Raw genomic sequence first — 21,511 nt, 5'->3', positions numbered from 1 at the left:
CCAAGAGAAAATGGTGGTGGGTAAACCCCATTAATCCCATGAGGAGATATAGCTCCAAGCCAGGAAAAATACTTCAGTGTTTCATTTAGCCTCAAGAGTATTACATCAGAAAAACAAAGACTTGGGCATCTGAGTTAAAAATTCATATCTTCAAAAGCCCAGCAGTACTACTGCACAAATGGGAGTTTCTGTGTGCCAACTTTCCAGCAGTGAAGTTCCCTCAGGAGTTAAATGTATGTTTTGTGTACAGTCTGTTGCTACCTAGTGTACGTAGCTAAGTTACACTGAGATCTTTATTTTAAGCACATGTCTACTGAGCTCATTGGTAAGAGTAGGTGCATTTGGTATTCAATAAACCTGGTTCAATGTACAAGATATTTTCCCCATGAAACAGTAGTTCAAACACTTGTGTAAGTTCAAGTCCATCTTCTGTTTATGAGTTTTTGAACTCACCTCTATTACTGGTGCTTAAATTAGCTCCATAATGCTATAGGATGAGGCAGCTTTAATCTTTTCTTTTGCAAAATGGAATAGTTTTATGAAATAATTAAAGACAATAACTTCATGACTAGACCACTTGTCTAGATTGGGGGAGGGAAAGAAGACTTAGGTTCTTCCTTCCGCTCTTGTGAATACTTAACATTAAATATCCTATCAATAAATGGGTTTCCCCAAATCTAGGTGAATGCTTAAATCTCAAGCCCATGGATAGACTCTGTAAATGTGTAAATATTCAGTGCAAAGAGCAATACTTTCAACATGAGGAATCAAGGTAACTCCATCCCATGCTGAGGCCACGGATGGTAGCTCCTCTGGGGCTGTGTTGGCATCTCTTCCCTGTGAACTGAGCTGCTGCCAGGAAAGTTCTTGGTGTGCAATTTGCTCTTAGTCAAATGAAAATTTTAATATGCATTTAAGGCCAGCAGTATCTTGTCCCATAATCTGACAGTTAGAGCATCTAGATAGGAGAACAAAAAGGCTTTGCAATGTTCTGTAAGGAGGTAAAAATTGAATTTGGACCTTCCATATACTGGCCCCAGCAGTGGCTTATTAAGAATCAGAGGTCTTCTGATGGTAGTGACTGCAACAACATGTGTGAAGAAGCCCTACCACGGGTGTCTGCTTTCAGGACAGAATTTGTGGCTGTGAGTATAGAGAGGATGGAAGTGTTGGTCCCGAGCATGTAGCAGCTGGGTCCTCTTCCCCCTCTCACGCTGCTGAGCAGTCGCATGCATGCAGTGTGGCTCAAAATAATTGGTGATCATTGGCCAAAGTGATGGGCTAAGAGAAAGGGCAGGACAGCTGGATGAACTTCCACAGAAGAGTTAGCATAAACTCAAGAAAGAGAAATGGTGGCTATGCTTGAAAAAGCTTGGGTGGAGCAAGGGGGAAAGGGAGAGAGAGCAATCCCAAAGGCTTGCGTTATACAGTCTGGACTGAAGGGAAGAAGAGGGGGAGAAAAGGAAATAATCCACACATAAATAGGCCTTTAATTTTGTTTTCATTTATATAATTACTTATTAGAAATCTTTTTAGTAGGAGTAAGGGAGAAGTTAGGAAGGTAGAAAGTGAAGAGTCACTTGAAAAGGAAATGGTAAGAGGGTTAAGGCAGTAAGAAAAATAGAGGGGAAATAGAAGATGAAACTCAAGGGCAAAAGCACCTTTAGCTCTTTATCAATTGCAGAGACATCTGACTTGTCAGGGACAATTGCAGAGACATCTTGCCTTTTCACTTCAGTCAGCCAGTAATACCCTCCATTTTTGTCAAATTGTCTGTGGCAGTTATCTGCTGACAGGATGAAGGGGGGGAATGCCGCTATGTCTATGTTCTCGGGTTCCTCAAAAAGTGGCAAAGTTGCCTGTGGTATCAAATAACCTGCGTGGCAAGTGCGTTTGGTGCAGGCAGGTATTTTAAGGAAATTCAAACTCTGTTTTTCCAGACACTGCTGCTCTGACTGCAGATGCAGGGAGGAAAGACTAGGTATGTTTAATGGGGAAAAATGCAGAGGAACCTGATGCATTTCACTGAAGCGAGGTAAAACTTTTCTTTCCTTCGGGGAGTCTCTACATCCTTTTACTTGCATTATGCAAGAGAGCATTGCTAACTTGCTTTAGCTACTGGCACAGATGTTTCCTTTTACATGTGCATCTCCAGTGATTTTTTAGTCTGACATGTAGCTGCGTAAGCAGGACCTCCTGGAGTCTATGTCATGGAGCTGACTCAGCTTACAGACACTAACCCTGCAGAGTCAGAGATCTGACTCTGAGATCCTAAAGGCATTCTGCGACTTTCTTGACTTGTGCCCAGAGACACAGGTTCTGTAGGCTAGATCTGCCCTTCGGCAATCCTGTACAACTGCTCTTTTCCATAATTCTGCTGTCTTTTCCAGCCACACCATCCCTGCAAGATTTTTCAGGTGTCAGAGCAGTCAGAATTTGTTCTTGCAGTTGCAACTTAGTTAACAGCATTTATTCCACTCATATGAATATTTCATTGCTCTGCTGTGAGTCCCTACCTTATCTAACCACCCAGTGGGTGCTAAACTGACTTTGACAAAAATGCAGATTTGAAAGTATAAACCTCGGTGAGGCAATCCAGATATTAAAGGCATGACAAACCACCTGCAGTATCTGATGTTATCAGAGCTTTTCCATGAGTTCACAGTCTTACATACATACTTCTGTGGGCTGGATATTAACGGCAGCTTTCTGCATCTGTCAGATGCTAATTCAAGAAACAAAAAAGAGTTTGTAGTTCCTGTCTTAAAGGCTGTGGGACACTGGCACGGTTTCAGCTAGCTGTCTGCCCTACTATCAAACCCTGTTGTAAGAAGAAGATAGGAGCAGGGTCCCAATTCACTGCAGGCAAAGTACTGCCTCGGCTGAGAATGCAAAGGCACATGGAGTTGTCTTTGGACCTGCTCGACTCCTAAGTGTGCACATCTATTCTCAGTACCCTCTCTACCACACTGCAGCAGAAGACAGGGCAAGAGGGGTCCAAGTTAATCCCTATACGAGTAGGAGGCAGTAAAAGGCCAGTATTGCCGTTAATAAAGACCGTGAACACATCTACAGATGAAATAAGTAATAAATGATAGCATGACTCAGATGCTTTTCATCTGTAGGTCTCAGAGCACTTCACAGAGGTAAGTATTGCTATTCCGAGCATAGAGCTATGGTGAGTAATAAAGCCTTTTTGCAGATATATTTCACATAGATCTCTGTTAAAGCCACTTCTCTCCACATGGCGTCTGTTTAAGGTTTACATGCAAAGTACAAGAAGAAGGGGAGGCGGCCATCAGTTGTTGCTTACCAATCCAGTGCCGATTGCCTTTGCACTTTGCAGTGGGTGGTTTAAGCTGCAGACGTGTAGCTTACCCGTAATTACCACAATTTCCTGTTACACTCATTTGAAAAGACAATGTTCCTGAGGAAGTTATGAAGACGGCAAGTAAGTTGCTGCCTTAATTTCTGCGTGTTTGATTTAAGAGTGCTGTCTTAATTATGCTGGCTAGAGCTTATTTACAGTGCTTCTCAAACAGTGCTGTCTTTTGGAGGGGTGAGAAAGCTTGTTTCCAGCTAACATATGGGCAAATTCGGATATTCTGCCGTCCTCTCAGCATGTTGCTCAGAAACAGCTGCAGAAGATTCAAGGCAACTCTTTCTTTTACTGGTGCTGGAGTTGTGAGGAAAGTAGCTTAAATATTCAGTTGCAAGATGCTGCTGCAGCTGGGACGTCAGATAGGAAAATGTAACTATTAGTAAATCTACTGTATGACTGTAAATGTTCCTTAAAGGCAGTAACTGAAAAAGCATTTTCACGTGTTCAAACCAGCACATTTTTTTAAAGTAATGAATTATTTATGCCTTCAGATGGACTCTCCCGATGGCTGAGAAGTGTGTGCTAGAGAGCTCCTTCACTGTTCACAACACAGGGTTTTCAAAAGGAAGGATGTCTGTACCTTTTTGCTAACAGTCATGGCTTCCTGCCTTTGTCAGGGGAAATACGGTGGAGGGAAGCAGCAAGTTTGCTGTCTGTCTGATGCACAGATAACCTGTTTGGGGCGCCCAGCGTTACTGCACAGCTCACAGCACAGATAGGACCGGTTTGACTTTGCCTGCGCCGTCTGTCATGACAGCAATTGCCTTGGTAGTTACAGCTCTGATGTGTACAGAGGGCTGAATATAGCTCTCAAATAAGGGGATTATCCAGAGAGAATATTAGGCGCTATACTTTTTTCTGGGCACGCAATGCGTGCAAGGAAATGTTGTGGGAAAAGCTGGGTTGCTAGGCAGTTGTTTTGCTGGTAATGCGGGAACTAAGCCAACGCAGAGCAACCCATAGAGACTGTTCTTTTCAGGCCACAGAACAGCAGAGAGCCTCAGCTCATTCTTTGCACTCCAAGTTTTCCTCTGTGTCTGTTTGGAAACCATTGATGCCATGTAACACCACTCTTTAAAACTGATAAACCACCTGTGACACTCTTCTCTCCACTCACCCCAAAAGTTTTCATTTCTTTAACATATCTCTGATTGGTTTTTAAGTTCCAGTTTACTCAAGCAAAACTTCCATTGTCACCTCTAGAAAAAGTAAGATTTAGAAAAGGAAAGAAAGCTACTAACTTAAAAAGTAGCAAATGCAAAAAATGAGAGAAAAAATTATTATGGTTTAGTGTGTGAAATGAATAATAGAGAAAACAAGTTACTTAGCTGTATGCTCATCAGTGACGATCCAGGTTCCTTTGCGTCGTCACTTTAAAGATACATTCTGCTAAAGGCTGAGCAAACTAGAACACTCCCCTACACGCTTACACTAACTTAAAACACCATTAACTGGATATGAAGTGGCATGTGAAGGCCCAAAAAGATTCCTGCAGTTTATGTGAAGAACCGCAAGATCCAGAGACTTATGATGGCAGCCTTAGTAATAGGGACTAATTTCGATTTCTGAGATAAAGTAGAGAGAGAAGTACAGCCCTTGGGCATTACACTGCATTTCAGTGAGCTGTGCGAGGCAGTCTTAGGCACTTCAGCTGCAGAACTGGAAATCCAATGCCAGACAGAAGGAAACCAGAGAGCTGCTCTCTGGGAGAATCACAGATACTGTGCCGACACTGACTCTGATATAAAGGAGAGAGAGGATATTTTTCAATGCTGCTATTCAGCTTGTCTCCGTTGCCTCCTGTGAGTCCGCAAAAGGCTTTGTGTGAGGGAAACTACCATTAGACTTGGTGCTCATGGGCATCACCACTGACAGTACCAGCAGGGTCTCAGGGCCAGACAAGTGTGGAGAACAGGATCTTGCATTCTGAGTCACCTTCCTGCTGTCTGGTGGCAAATTTTATTTTAAAGGATTATTGTAGCTTCATGTTGGTGGTGCCAAGCCAAATTTTGGTCAGTGCCAAGCCTGGCAATGATGTGAATGGTTTGCCATGAATGCTCAGGGGGAGGATGAGTTTCATGCAAAGGGGAGCTCTCATTCCTGCTGCCTGTAAGGCACAAGCTCTGCGTTGGCCTGAGAAACCAGAAGCTGGGTGTCACCTTTCACAGCTACTGTATGTGCCTGCCTTCATTTGCTTTGACATATTTAAGTTAATATTTCCCAAGTTGTGGCTAAGAACATTATGGCATCTTTTCAGCTCATGTTTGTTAGTTCCAATTTTAGCTAGCATATTAGCTGAATATAAACCTTTATTTTATTCACACACTAATTCATTTTCTTTCTTACTGCACTTCATAAATAAGTCAATGTACAGAATTGTATTACAGAAGCTCTACTAAGTAATAAATAATGCATTTGGTTTGCCATGTGATTCTGTGCTTGTCTCTGCTCAGTACTCCTCTAATTCACAAAATGTTTTTTTTCTCATAGGGTATGTAAGTTAAGATTAGATATTTTGTTGTACCTTTCATAAAACTCATGCCTATTCTGAACTAGATGTTTCTGCAAAGAGTTTATACAGAGCAATATTATACTGAGCAAAAATATTTATTTATTTTATAATGTCTCTCTAAAGTTTTAGTTGTGGGGTTTTTATTTATGTTTTTTTATGAGTTAGTGAAGTTTGGAGTTGATAATCAGTATTCTCCTAAACTCCCATGACCCTGTCACATACAGATTCTATTTTTAAAGACCTTCAGAAGGTGCTAGAGGAACTCATAGGCCAGTTATTCCCTGTCTGTCGTGTACTTCCCCTATATGAAATCCATTCATATTATCTGTATGTTTCAGGAGAACAAATGGTTCTGTTACGAGGGCAAGGGTCTGCAAGGGAGAGCAGTTTGAGAGAAATGTTTATGTATTGTGTGCTGATTGGACTACCCAGATGCTGAGAGCTTGCAGGAGTAAGTGCAGATGTGGAGCCAAAACCTAATAAGTGAATGCTTATTTCTCCTCAAAAGCTTCTACTACAACATCTACATGTGCATTATAATGTTCAAACTAAATAGAAAATTGACGTAAGATATTCCACCTGGTATAGACAATATCAAAAGTGATTCTTCCCTGAAAACTCCCTTGCCCCTTGTTTATCCAAGTGACAAACTTTCCAGCAAATCTCTTGCTGCTTCACAGCAGCATGAGCAGTGAAGGCAAATCAAAATATCAATAGAAGATGCCAGAAAGACCTATAACAAAACTGGACTGTGAGAAGATGGTGAGCCACAAGCTTTTGGCACCAGCCCAGAATAAAGTTCAGAGGAATATCTATAGGCAATTAGATTAGTTCTGAAAAGTTCTACTTTGAATATGCTAGGAAAGTGGCTAAGGTAACCTTGATAGTAGAAGATATCCTGGCCTGTGAAAGGTCAGAGGCAGTGGGTCACTGTGAAGGGGCATATGCATTATGAATGGGAAAACCTCAAAAGCTTTGCAGAAAACACAAGCAAACAGCTAAGGTGAAAATAAACAAATTTGCCAGGAACTTTGATATTGTAAATGATCTTCAGATTTTTCAAGCTGAGAGGTATTCAAAATATTAAGAACGAAGGAGGAAGTACTACCGGGCAGACTCTAGATCACCACTGATGAACATTTGGTCATGTCAGGAAAAGGCACCCTAAAGACAACACAGTATTCAAACTACAGACCTTTACAAGTAGGATGATGATGAGGATTGTATTGTACTGGAGAAAGTTAAGAGTACTGGCCAGAAGTCACTGGAAAAAAGGTCCAAAGAATGGATGACTCTGAGCAAGGTGATCCAGAGGAGGAGGAGCTGGTCTATTCAGGAAGTCACATGTGCTATATAATACACAGAAAGAAAGAAAAGCTTCTTAAATAAAAAATGAGGAAAGTAAATTCTGTGCATAGTACCTAAGACAGATGAGCTGCTAAGCTGTGCAAGTCACCACAGATAGCTGATCAGTGACATTAAGTCCTTCTCAAAAGATTCACAGTGCAGAGGAGTGTGTCTGAGCAACAGGCCAGACAGCCGTGAGCTGTTTGGTCTGCCTTAGTAAAGTACTTTGTGGTTCACAAAGCACCCCTCTGGGATCACTGGGTGGCTTTTCTGCTTGGCTCCCAAACCCAACATTTTTTGGTTGGCTCCCCAAAACATCCCAGGTGTGGTGAGATCAGTGGTCTTGACAAACTGCGCAGGCTAAGCAACTGGTTCAAGGTGATCACCAGCAGTAGATAACATATCTGTTATCTCCCAGTGCTTTCCCAGCCTCCCTGGAGAAACTCATTAATGGAGTCAAAACGGCAGAAAGGGTCACAACAGCAAGATTTGGTTTGCAAATGCACAGAATATAGGTCGGAAGAGTAAAGTCAACAGTTTCCTCAGACTGGTGAATTAGTTGAACTGCTGGTCAAGTGATGTACTGTGTACAAGGCATGGCAAAACCAGTGGTCTTCTGCAATGGAGAGGAAAATAGTAACAAGGCAGCAGCGTGGCTGATGTGCATCATCTTCTGTGAAAAGGCAGCTGGATCACATAGGATAGCAATTGTTTAAGGAAACCATGAGGGATTGCTCAGTGGAGGTGGTCTTGGTTTATGCAAGATCTCTACAGAGGGAGAGATTAATAATTTTCAACCTGTGGTTTACCAGTCCCTGGGAATGTATGGACTAAGTCCATGAAGCATCATGCAAAAAAGCATGTTTTGCTGTCAGTGAACTTAGCATTTGTGAATAGTGTTGAGAGAACAGAGAAAAATATTAGTGAAAAAGACAGAAAGAGTGGTGCATGTTGCAATTTAGTTCCACCTATAAATGACTGGATCAGACCTGTCAGACAGCTCTCCCTGGCCCTGTAACTAAAGTTGCTCTAATAATATAGACCTAGTGTTTGCCTTGAATCTAAAATGTTGCTACGAAAGCTTTTAAAGAGAAGTTATTTTCCAATGTGCATCATCAGTACCTAAAGTGGGGCCAGACTACACAGTGCCTTTGTCATCCTCTGAGTCCCTTCAGGCAGTGGTCATGCCTCCATCTCCTTCTCAACACTCTGCCAGGAGGCAGAGGACCTTATCCAAAGATTATTGCATCTACTGCTGGCTCTGGTGGAAATATGTAGCATTATCTTTCAAATACTGGTGAGTTGTGTGGCAGGATAGCACTCGTTAAAATGTTATTCTGCCTTGTTTAATTGATTTGTATCACTCTGTGTCTTCATAGTTTTAATTTTTCCATCTGCTGCCCTTAGATTTATGGGCAACAGCATGGTGTCCCCTCTGAAAGAATTCCTGGGAATAGTTTCTGCAGCAATGTCTTGTGAGGGACCAGCCCTCACATAAGCCAAAGTCCTTTCTGAGAGGTTCTTAAAAGCATATCAATAGAATGTCCATAAAGCAGATTGACAGGAGGAGCATATCCTGCAATGGAATGCAGAGGGGAGAAGAGGTTGTGAAGCAAAGGTCTCAGTAAGAGTGCTAAGAAGTAAGTAGACATCGCTACCTTCTTTTTAAGCTCTTCTCCTTTATAACCTGCTCTTCTAGCAAAGGTGTAGTTTTGCCCACTTTGTCCATTACCATATACATTCAGAGCTGATGGCTGGTTATCGGTATCGTACCATCCTTTTCAAATGCTGATGATGCATTTCTGTTTTCATTTCCTCCTCCACACACACGCATACGTCACACAAACACCATACAGTCGTGTTCTACTGAATCCCCTGAGACAAAAATAATAGGAGTTACCCAAGGGAAGGGATGACGTAAATGGTTCAGAGGACCGTAGCCTAAAGTTTTAAACAACAGTAAGAATTAAGAAATGATGCTATAGGGAAGTAAAGACAGTTTAGAAAATGAAAAACTAAGCCTTAATTTCTGACTGTGGCTTTCAAAGCAGTAATGGATTCCTTCCCCCAATTCCCCCCAGCACATATGCACATCTTTCCCTCAAAATAGCAAATTATGATGACTACAGTACAGAGAGAGAGCCAAAAGATTTGCTAATATATATTCTACGCATACCAGTGGTGGATATGTCATACAGAAAAAATGCATGGGACTTTTTTTCTGTCTTTAATAGCAATAACCAACAGAGGTCAGGGCATTTCCTAAAGATTTATTGACTGTTTGGAGTTAATATCTTTCACCTTACTTAGGGACCACCATTTGCTCCCATCCAGCCATTAATCTGCAGGAAACACCCTGCACCGTGGTCACTGTTTCCTACGTAACAGCAGCGCAAATCAGTAGAAATGGTGTTTCAAGAGTGGGTAGAAATGCTACCCTGTACTTAAAATGCATGTCATGGGCAAGAGTAAGGGCAGGGAACAAAAGCCTCCAAACCGTCCTTCCACCGGACATTGCTGAAAATAGGTTGACCACTTCTGACCCTCTTCTAGTCAGTAGCCTCACCACCCACTACCGAGTTCCAGCAGGAAACATTACTTGACAGCAGCACCTCAAAACGTTATGCACCAGTCTTTGCTGTCGCTGTTGACTTTTTCTGCATTTTTTTAGCCCTCTGGTACAATGTTACAATAAATTAGCTAAATGTGTCGTCTTTGATGAGTGGCATTTCTTCAGGCTTGCAGTTTTTTCAGTCTATAAATGAAATTACACTCCCTTAATCTCTGAAAAATTACAGGCTGAGAGGGAGTGCAGCGTAAGGGGGACGGTCTCCAGGAAAGCACAGATGGAGTCTGATAGAGTAGAGCCATGGAAACTATATAAATAAAAGCGGAATTGTTTATAAATATTTCCGGGTTTTTTGGGTGTGGGTGTGAGCAATTGCATTATTTGAAGACACTTTTCTCCCATAACATCTTTTTTTATCCTCGGTACAGCAGTGGGCAGGATGGCTGCAGGAGCTGCGGGAGCCCCCCAGGGATCATAAGGCAGCAGAGGAGCCCCCAGAGCCCCCGAGCTGGGTCTGCAGCAGGACCCCAGGCGTGGGGCAGAGTTCTGCCTTGCTGAGTGCGCTCCGCTGAGCAGCAAAGCCAGGAAACTTGGGCACCCCCTCCGCTAACGTGACTGAGCTGCTTCCAGCAACCAAAATAGTCCCCTCACTGCCGCCAGCTGACTTTGTAGCCAGTCCCGTCCTGTCACTCAAGTGATTGCAATTGGAGCTTTCAGCACGTAATTCAGAGCTAGTGTGACGAGGAGGGTGTTACAGTTTCACATAATAGAATTGGGGTTTACTTTAATTTACAAAACAGAGCATTATAAGTGGTTAGGCACAAAAACTCTCCTTAAAGAGCTTTGCTTCCAGACTGAGATATGGGTTTACTCCTGCAGCAGCTCTGATCCTCTAAAAGAGCATCTTTCCATCTTACATAAACCACCTTGCACTTATTCATTCAGTTTCCCAAAGCTTTTGTGTGCAAAGCTGAGGGGCAGCACCACGTTCAGGAGCAGAGGGGAGTGTGAGGGGCCACCAGCACAGAGGTCCAGTAGCAAGGGGAAGCTTCTCCTCCGAGCAAACACTCAAGCAAGGCAGCTGGTGAGAAGGTGAAGGCATGACCCCAGAAGAAGACATACAAGTAGAGCAAGGAGGAAGCTGAGAAGAGGATGTGATTGACCAGTGGGGGTAGGGCATGGGGTAATAACAGCCAGGCTCATGAGAGAAACTGAGCACAGAAAATATGAGCAAAGAGTTAGTCTCCAAAAAATCCCATAAAATATGTGCCCAAGTGACAGAGCTGCTGGTATGTGTGTGAATATTTCTAGCAGTTATTTCTTACAGATTTGAATTTCTAAAACATAGTAGTATGGTTTTACTATATTATCTTATTATCTTATTATTTAAAAAGCTTTTGTTTAGTTCTGGACAGTATCCAAATAAGACTTGTAATGTGTATTTAGATCCTTTGTTTTTACATATATGAAAGAAACCCATCTCTGGTGAGTGGTATTGCTAGAGATGGTGAGGATGAGTAACCCTGCGTTGGTATTCCTGCCGGCGCTACTCCATGGGCCCCAGCCAAGAGGCTGAGATTATACAGACACGGGGTGACAGAAAGATTCTGCTTTGGAAAACTCTCAGGGCTTTTACTCTCCTTTTATTCCCTGCTTTTAAGCCTGGGAAGCAGAGCGGATGTCTTGAGGACCACGCTTACCACATCAGACCCCATGGCCTGGCGTCAGGAGGGGCACACGTTCCAGGCTGGAGGCCAAGAGATGCAGAACACCCTCATGGAGGTCTGTGGCTCAGCCCAGGCCATTCATCTCACCTCCTTCCACAGGGCCAGGAATGAGTGAGACCTCATGGCCATGGCTTGGGGAGACAGGGAAAATTGCATATCCTGAATTTAACCGATGATTTCCTGGAAATTCCCATTAGTTACACCAGGAGGAAAAAGCATTTGATAAGACCTAAATCAAAGATAATTAAGTTCACTAAACTGGAAATTCCTTTATTTGTCTAACTCTGATCATCATGGGGCAGTTCAGGGGAAAGTCAGGAGGCACACAGGAAACAGGTCCATGGCTGGGGCCATCACTGGGCTGCATGGAGAAGTAGGAAAGTTGGTGACCAAACCATGGAGCAAGGTTAGACACCAGAGCTGTGGGCCAGGACAGTGAGCGTCGGTGCAGAGGAGAGCAGGATGGAGAAGTTGGGTTGGAAAAAGCTGAGTGCTGATCCTCATATGGATTGCTGGGGTACAGATCCCTCCTCTCCTGTTCCTACCTTAACCTATTAGTGCTTCTGGTTTTAATTTTGCTGAAGCACAAAAGGGTTGCACCAACTCATACGGTTTCTAATTTAGCTTGTACATTGATGCATGGAAGAAATTAGTGCATACTCAGCCAGGATGTGAATATATAGTTCATTAGCTACTTTGTACTATATTCTCTATGGGTGTCCTTAGTATACAATAAATATTACAGTGACTTACTCTGCTTTCTCAGTGAGGGTACAGAAGCCTAGTGCAGACTAGCTTGTGGGCTGTAAATTCACAGTGTAGCTACTGTACACTAACTTACCCACTGCAGGCAGACCCTGACTTAAAGCAGCATCACTTCTCTGCATAAATGAGGTTTATTTGTTTGTGCTTGTAGTACCTGTATGATCAGGAATCAACTGCAGCTGGAGGCTCTAAGTAGGTTTGTAACAGAAGCAGAGTAATAATAATAATAGTTAATTGAAATTGGTCATGTCATTGTAAGCATGCTGTCAGATGCGGTAAAGAAATCCTTTCATTTGTAAGCTGTTAAATGGAGACACAAAGGCCCAGTTCCAGTCTTTAATTTCTTAACTTATATGCAAGAGAATGGTTGTGGGTATTTCTTTTACTTCCAACCTGCCACAGATGAGGCACAGTTCTTTCAGCAGTGTTCAAGCAGTATGTTGTGTTTTGGCTAGAGGAATCTGCCATTTATGTTTTCTAAGCCCTGCTTGCCTCTTGTATATCAGGGAGCTTTTGGCTTACACCGCAGGGACTTGAGGAAGTAACTGTGAAGCCAAGTGAGGAGATGGGAGGCATCTTTCTTCGGTCTATTCTCTCTTCAGCCCAAGCCCCTGTATTTGGAGGTCTCGCAGAGCTATTTGCAAGCCCAGGTGATGACAAGCCAGGAACGCTGCTGTGAAGACAGCCAGCTCCTCTTCCCCCAAGCCATGGAAGAGCTATTGCTTAGAGACATTGTTCAGGAGGAGCTCTTTTGATGAGACAAAAAAGCACCCCAAACAGTTCATTTTATTGGACATGGAAGAGAGATAAAGGTTAACTTGTTGCAATTAATCAAGGCTATAAAGGCATGTAATTAATTCTGTGTTTATTAGGAGATCATAGCTGTGAAAAGGGATGTTCCATGGGTTAGCAGTTTCCTGCAGTGTATAAATGTCAAGACCAAATTAAATAACTTGGTAAAAGTGAATGCTGAGGTGAAGGGGTAAACACACACCGTATGTAATGCACATGGGCTTGTAGTAGTATGATTTTATTTTGTCATGGAAAAAGACTGAAAGGTGTTAAATAGGATTATCTGAGGCTGGTAACTGACACTTGACTGCTCTAACATTAATCATGTGCCACATTTAGAGTTCTTTTTTAAAAGGCTATTTATTTCTCCATAGCCTTACAATAATAAAATCTCCTTTCCTATTTAAGAATCAGGTAGTTTTAAAAGCACATTACTTGTAAATAATGCTCTCTAGCAGCCCGACAGACAGAGTGATACTCTGTTTGGTATCACTGTGAGGTAACATCAGAGAAATGGGTCTTTTCACAGAATAATGGTCCTGCTGATACATAAATATCCCAATACTTATGGAAAAAAATATATGCCAAGGCAAAGACAACATGTTCATGTTCACGGCAAAGAACCAAATAATTTCTAGAGCAACGTATAGTTGTGTACTTTGGGGGAAGTCCTCATTTATACAAAGTTTTCTACCTTCTGAATGACCTCAGTGTAAATGAGGATGTGGCTTTTTACACTGTAGCTGCTGATGAAGCTGCAAGTGAGTTGCTTTCTGCGCCTCTACAAACGATTTGCATTCTGAATGATGCTCTTCTCTTTGGTTAAAACATAAAGTGACCTAGAAAAATAAAGAAGCTGTAGCACCCAAGGAATATTACCTTACCTAATCTACCGCTCTCATTCTAACTCTCCTTCTCTGGAGTGGCAAGCGCTGGGGAGAAGAGACCTGCTGCTACCACTGTTCCTAACAGTGTATCATCTGCCACAATCTCTCCTTCCAATGTGTATGCAATTGTGCCTCATTGGCTTCCCATCCTAGTTTTTATCACTACTGAAAATGCATCCTTATTTGACCTCATCTTTTTCAATGGTCTGCTCAGTTTGCTGTGAGCTTTAGCATGTAACCTAACAGAAGGGAGGCATAGTTTATGTGGTTTTCAAATGAAAAGCACTTATAGGTACTATTTTTAGGGCTTTGTAAGTTCCGTTTTTTATTTGCCTATGTGTTTAAATATGATAGATGACAAAGCAATGTATCCCAACTGCAGGTTTTTTCCCAGTTGATAATGTGAGATACACTGCAGAAAACTATTTTTGACTAGCTGTGGATTAACAGGAAGCCTAATATTTCTAAGAAAAGGTTTATAAGGTGACACCTTCCTCACCTGCGTACTGCTAGTCACAGCCTGTTAGGGCAGGAGAAGGATAGCGAGGGCAGGAGGGATCTTTGGGGAAGGTCCTCGGTTGTGCTTCATGGAAGAGACATGTGGAGGTGGTATCTACACTGTGGGACCCAAGGTGAGCCTGCCAGCTCCGTAGTGAGGTTCAACCTGGGCACCTGCCAATACCCTGCTCTGTGCCCCATGTGCCCTGGGTCCTCTCACCGGGAGACATGAGGGTGTTCAGACCATATTCCGAAGAGGGAAAACGGGATGAAATGTGCATCACAGAGTCTGCTTGACCATGGCTAGATAAAAAATAGATCTGTTCCTACCCACTTGTTCCCTTCCTTGAGCCAGCACTACATGCCAGCACACTGAAAGTTTCCTAAGAAGTGCTAAAAGCTGTATTGTTTGGGATGCTTGAGAGGATGCTGGAGAAAATAACATTAAGTAAAGAAAAATCATGACATTTTGCAGGGACATGGACTATGTCACTAAGTTTCTGCTAGATGTACCTTTTGTGATTCTTTGAGCTAAAGAATAGGATCAGAAACCAAAATAATATTGTAGAGCTTTCAAAAAATGAAATCTCTTTTTTGGTTCCAGCAATATTAAAGAAGATTGAAGACGGAGAAACTGTAATTGTTGCCATCATTGGTTTTTAACTGAAGTCACAAACTGTAGCTAGCAAGACACTTATGTAACACTCTCTAAAATGTCTTTGTGCTCAGAAAAGGTCATAAGTAAATTACTTTGAAGCTTAATCAGTGGGAGTACAGGACAATTTCTGTATTTCATTATGAATCCAGTCTAAATCCAGTGAGGTCAGCAGAGTTACTTGGGGTTTACAGTAAAGTAAATGTGTGTAGAATATGGCTCCATGATCTTAACTCTCCTTTGTTTTCACTGTGCGGATACTATGCACTTGCCTGCAACTTGCAGAGAATAATTTTAAAGAAAAGACTCAATATGCAAACCTGTAAAATAATAGCTATAGGGCAAAAAGTGTAAAGTTTAACATTGTTTAATATACAAAATATTTTCTAGTGTTTCTACAATAGTCTATAAACTAGTGAATACTTTATGTAGGGACTACAGTGACTAGTTTTGTATGTAGGACATTTTAGAATAGGATTTAAAAGTATAGCCTTGCTGTCTTTATAGTTGTGTTTATCTTCTTCACCCATTATATATTTGTGATCCATAGGTGAAGCCATAAATCCTTTGGAGATGGAGCAGCTCTGCAGAGGAGCCTAGTTTGTTAAGTTTCTTTTGAGCCAGTTTAGATCACTGGGTTTCTTTGGTTTGTTTTTTGGCACTTCGATAACAGAGAACACTTTCACCATCTCAGGTCACACAGAGGAATCTGTAGGGCCCTTTGCTTCAGGATATAAATGTGCCGTCAGCGATGCTGGGGAAGCAAAAGCAGCAGGAGAAGACTTTCAGCATGAGTGGTCTGTCCATTTGCTGAAGCAGCAGAGAGTGACATTTGATTTGAACCTATAAAACAAATCCTGCACTTCTGTATAATTGTTTATGAAGAATACAGTAAAAGGTGAGACTTGAACAGAGAATAAAGATCAGAAGTAATAGAATAGAAATAACATCTGGATTCACAAGGTTTATACGCAGGTCTGGGTCAAAACTTTCACAGAAGTCCCTGGATTTAGATCCCAAGCCTGAAGTCGTTTCGGTACTAAGAGGAATGATGGAAAATAGAGAAGAGGGGAAAGAAATCAGAAAGGTACTGGTGAAAGGTGGACACAGCCCATCTAAAACAATGCATCTTTCCTGGGATTCCTGAGTGGCGTTTTCTAGATGGGATGTATAGAGACTTACCAGTACTGAGCAGACTGCAGCTACTCGCTGCTGCTGAACCCGGTACACTTTCTGCAGCTGGGACTCTTTTCACGGATTCGTGTACAAAAAGTGCTCTGAACCTGGCCCTGGAAGTAAAAGATAAAATGACAGGAAGTTTTTGTTCAGCGCTCTTATCTTGGGGGATGCATTAGGCCGTGCAAAATTCAAAGGGGTGGGTTTTCCTGTTTCTTTACTAATGATGATTTTTACAGTGTGTAAATATGGGAGATGTATACTCCTGTGGTCATTTTTCCTGCAGAAGCATCATGGAGCAGACAGATAAAACAATACAGATAATTCATTTAGGAATGTTATTTAAAGGTAAAGAGTTGATCAACACAAGTGACTTAAATTCACTGCCAAATACAACAGCTTTTGTGAGTGCTCTAGAAAAACAATCATAAACATGTTTGGATAAAATCTCTTCTGTTTGTAAGTTTTGCTGTCTTGCTATAAATAAAAAAACCGCCCTTCCTCCTGGGAAAATTTGATGTGATTGATAATCACTGTTTGGGCCAGACAGGTTCAGAAGACAAGGTGCAGCTGCACAGCCTCAGGAGGAAAGGACAGCGCCCCGGGGCATTTCCTGGCCCAGGAGGAGTATGGCTCCCGTCAAAAACTCTGCTGCTCTGAGGGTAAAGATTGTACTTATTTTGTCTGGACACCTTGCTATGTTGCAGTGGCTCCCTGCCAGGTGGCAGGAGCAGTGCCTGTGTCCTTTCTGGCAGGCCTCTCCAGCAGAAGAACGTCCCACGTACTGGAATCCAGGCTTTCCGCAGCAAGATGTCCATTTTGCTTTCATGTTCATTAAAGAAGCAAGTGGGAGGCAGCCTGGCTCAGAGGTGACTTCACACCTGGTGTGGTTCAGTGTGCTGCCGGGCCACCCCACCTCCAGGGGGTCTCCAGGCAGGACAGGGGAAAACTGTCCCCCGAGAGATAAGCCTGAGGAGGCAGCCGCAGGGAATCTTTGGGGCCAGTCTTCCCAGGACCGCAGGCAGCTCAGGGAACTGGTTATCTGTTTGGAGACCCAGGGATCCACCTATCTCAACTGAGAACACGGCCACATTTGACTGATCTTGATTTATTCTCCCCAGGGAAAAAAAAAATGTTATCCCGCTGATGCTAGGTATCAATAGGGGCACTAATAATGCCAAACTAAGAATGGGGTTGGAACATTCATACCTCTCTTCTCTAAGCTTAGTCTAGTCCCATGCATGCAATGCTTTCTATCAGTTACTTGATAACCCATCATTATGAATTACCCAGTGATTTGTTGATTTGGGATGTGTGTGGTGATTGCTCTGGTAAAGCCAAGAAAATTTATATTTGACACCAAGTTTCTGAGTAACTAGAGGTGGAGTGTCATTAGGGGTGTATTCAGATTGTGAAATGGCAGATACATTTCAAAAAAATTTATTTTACTAGGCTTAATGCTATACTGGCAGTGCTGATGTAGCTTGTGGAAATCAGTTTACATTTCATTTAAATGCCTGAGTGAGAGATTTGTTGATAGTGATTCTTTGTTTTAATGACAAGAATGTCAATCTACATCGTATATGAAATTTACTGAAAACAAAATAAATCGTAAGACCATCAGACACTTGGGTCTTGTCTGCACGTTCTGGTGGCAGGTCTGGGTATAGTGTGAAGAACATGACCAGAGCAGCTGGTTTCCATCAAATGGCATCATGATGGTATAAAGGAAGGTAAACTGGGCCCTGCTGGCTCTATTGTTTATGCTCTGCAGATCAGCTGATGTAATTTTCACTGATGGCTCTCTCTGTAGTGTCCTGGGGAGCTGCACTGCAGTTGCGTGTTCATGCTGCACTTGATGGATTGCTAAGTGACTAGAAGTACACCATCCAAAAAGGCAGTGGTGCTGGCTTCCCATTAATATTCTTGTGTGTCTTTTTGGTGAGTTTTAGTGGTAAAAAACTATCAAGTCTGGAATCTGTTACCTATTAAGTAGCTGTTGCCTTACAGACATGGCAATGTTGACATAAGGTCTTGTGATACAATGGGTTTTGCAAAATAATGCCATCTGTTTGCTGGAAATCAGACTAAGATTATATACATGTCTCTTTATAGACCAGTGTCGATAGATGTGTCAATGGCAACATCTTTTGTTCAGTGACCTGGAACCTGATTTGTAAATGCATCTGTCTGGTTTTATGTTTATGTGCATTCTTTCTGTTTTTTAGTGTGCTAGTACTAATGTAAACATGCTTAATGAAGCAAGCACCTTGATTAGATTTGGGCTTGTGTAAATATTTATTTTGTTTGTCCTAAATTACTTCTTCCATATAGCCACATTTTCTTGCATGTCCATTATAAAAGCTTGCCAAGTGCCTCACACTCTATTGCTCTGGCACCAAATTACTACAGTTTTAACTCTCCCACAGAAACATTTGTGTGCAGTAGTGTTTTTGTGCGCATTTTAAAATTGCGTTGTGTAGTAAACACACTGCTCAGCAACTATTACAATCTATTTAGTAAAAATGTGATGAAAAAAAGTAAATATTAAGCAATTACATTTCATTTAAGAGCCAAAGCCATATCTCATCATGATTTACCGGAAAAAAAAAATTGTCTGACAAAAAGCTCATATGTGATGATAAACTGTAATGATGACATAAAAGAAGAGATGCTTTTCCTCTTTCCTAAAAGGAATATAGTAACAATTTCTGAAAGTCAAATCCTTGATAGCCTCTGCTTAAGTTCAGCTCTTAATATGCAAAAAAAAATACTCTAAATCATACCCTTTCCTTCCCTGATTTCTTGAAAACATGCAGGAAACACTTTTTAGATATGTTGTCAGATCATTTTTCTATAACCAAATAATTATATTTTGTTTAGAATCTGCAAACAGCTAAAATGTGCATTCTTTTTTAATCTACACTGCCAGCAAGGATAAAGTTAAATACAGATGCTATAAGCAACATTTATAATGGATGGTACTGCAAAAAGAACAAAACTTTGAGTGTCACCTTAACTGGCTGGTTATTTTCTCTATCTTTCAGTATGAAGGAAATGAGAAAATACAGGGCATAAATGCTCAACATGTCTTTTAAGGCAGCAGCTTTCAATCTAATTGCATGAAGAATGAGATGCAAAAGATCATTACACAACACACCAGTCAGAAGAGTGTCATCCTCACTGCATAGCTCAGGGCAGGGAGATTACAACAACCCTCTTGTGCCTTGGCCAAGCTCTTTCTTTTTATTTGGCCTCTGGCTTGAAAGAGATACACTGTATTTCTAATCTAGAATTTGTATTACATGCTTTTGTGAGTAATCCAGGTTAGTTTTAAATTACTTGTGTTCTATGGTTTATTCATGTTCTGCATGTCCTCAGATGGTTACCTACAAAGCCACTGCAAGGAAAAGAGCTGTGGACCCCTACGTACTTGCCAGATGGTGAGGAAGCCTGTGGCAGGCAGAGTTTGGAGTTGGCTCCGGTCCCCTCATGGTGCCAGGCTGCCTGCACGGTGGCCGGGCACACACAGCATTTGGGATGCCAAGTGGTCTGTGAATTACCTTTTTAAAGGTTGCATGGTGCTTCAGCTGGGAAAGGGTTTGCTCTCCATCTACAGAGGACACTGATCAAGACAGACAGAAAAACACTTTCTGGTGAAGTCTGTAAGTGATATAAAACCTGGTGATATAGTAAGTGAATGCAGCGTCCTAGAGCACAAAGAGCCTGTGCTGGCTCTTGGGATCCAGTCAGGCATGGACCATGGACACCATTCTCAAATGAAGTTATAAAAAGCTGGTGAACTTCTGGTCCGGATGACACTCTGCTTTCTAGGCTGTTGACTATGTCTTCTTTCTGCAGGCTACAAAGCTGTATCTAAATACAAATCCCTCACAGCAATTAGATTTTTCTATGCAACCTGAAATAAGCATCCCAAATTAGTGTCCTATGAGGAAAACTGTATGTTTCCCAAGTAAACCCCAGCTGGGTTGCTGGGACTTTGCTGTCAGGAAGGTTTTCATTGGTGTGCACTGAAAATCAGGAGCCTGTTGCACTCAGTGCCCGTACTCTGTTTTTAAGCAGGGTCTTTCTTTCTTCAGCCAGAGCTGGGAACACTGACATTCACCCAGCGTGTCTCCTCTCTGCTGAATTCCTCTACATTGAATGACTAACAAGAGACCAAGGAACACTGTGAAGATATCTGTTCATTGCTAGTGCTCAGATTTTCCATTCATTGCCAAGACACAGCATCCATTTCCAGCAGTAAATGTCATGCACAAGCAATAGCTCTGCTGTCGGTGTGAAAACCTAGCTTAGCTAGAGGAGAGGCGTAAAAGATTAGAGCACATCCTCTGTGTGCAAAACTTTACAGTCCAAAATATGTCTCATACTGGCAATTTGAAACTGATTGATTAGACAGGGTTGTATCCTAAGGCTTCATTGTCTGCCTGCATCGAATGTTACTTTTTTTTTTTAACTCGAATCATCTTTACATGCCTGGGTACTAAAACTGATGATGGTCCTTACTTGGCCAAAAGAAGGCAGCATTTGAAGGAAGGTTTGCAGACTGCAAACCTGGCTACACGTGGTCTTCACCTGGGTGAATGTTAGGAGATACTGGGGCTGTTTGTCTTTATCCAGCCTGGAGCAGACAATATTCCACAGGTCGTGTTTAAGCAAGCAGGAGATGTGAGGGACAGCAATAGAAGATGGTCTAGGACAAAAGAAAGCAGAGGCAGCAATGTCTCAGTGCAAGGCACTGTTAGAAAACAAACTCTAGGGAATGTGTTTGAGGTCAGTCTCTGAACCAGGAGCAAAACTCAAATCAAAATCTGAATCAGATTCTGCCTTGTAGTTAGACCTTCAGTGCACAGTCTGTATATTGATTTAAAAGCAGTCTAATTCCTCAGCGCAGAAGTGTTTCAAGTGTATGAGAATATTTCTCCAGCTTTATATAGTAAGGGACACATAAAATCTGATTTGAAAAATAATATAGTGTGCAATGAATAAATGATATGCTCTGACATTTGGTGGTGTTTGTGAGATATAAGTCTATTTCTAGTGCAGTGTAGGCTTAAATAGCCAAGTGGCGTTTACAGGAGACGGGCTGCTGCATTCCTTTTCAATTTGCTAATAAGCATTAGTCTACCGAAGTAAGCCAGCCCTGTGCTGAATAAACAGGTGGGACTGTTCATCTATAG

At 42.0% G+C, this 21,511-nt stretch overlaps 1 protein-coding gene across 1 annotated transcript in view; it reads left to right on the top strand.

Moving 5' to 3' along the window:
• Nucleotides 1-3,386: 3,386 nt before the first annotated feature.
• The window catches only part of CEP85L (centrosomal protein 85L), a 148,071-nt gene continuing 129,946 nt past the window's right edge, over nucleotides 3,387-21,511 (top strand). The window contains exon 1 of the mRNA XM_074150099.1: nucleotides 3,387-3,451. Within this exon, the coding sequence (XP_074006200.1) occupies nucleotides 3,439-3,451 (13 nt within the window). The 5' untranslated portion in view covers nucleotides 3,387-3,438. The remainder of the gene's footprint in view (nucleotides 3,452-21,511) is intronic.

The sequence above is a fragment of the Numenius arquata genome, chromosome 7, assembly GCF_964106895.1.
Source record: "Numenius arquata chromosome 7, bNumArq3.hap1.1, whole genome shotgun sequence".
Taxonomy (NCBI): domain Eukaryota; kingdom Metazoa; phylum Chordata; class Aves; order Charadriiformes; family Scolopacidae; genus Numenius; species Numenius arquata.
The sequence above is the reverse complement of the archived record's forward strand: the minus strand, read 5'-3'. Positions and strand labels throughout refer to the sequence as shown.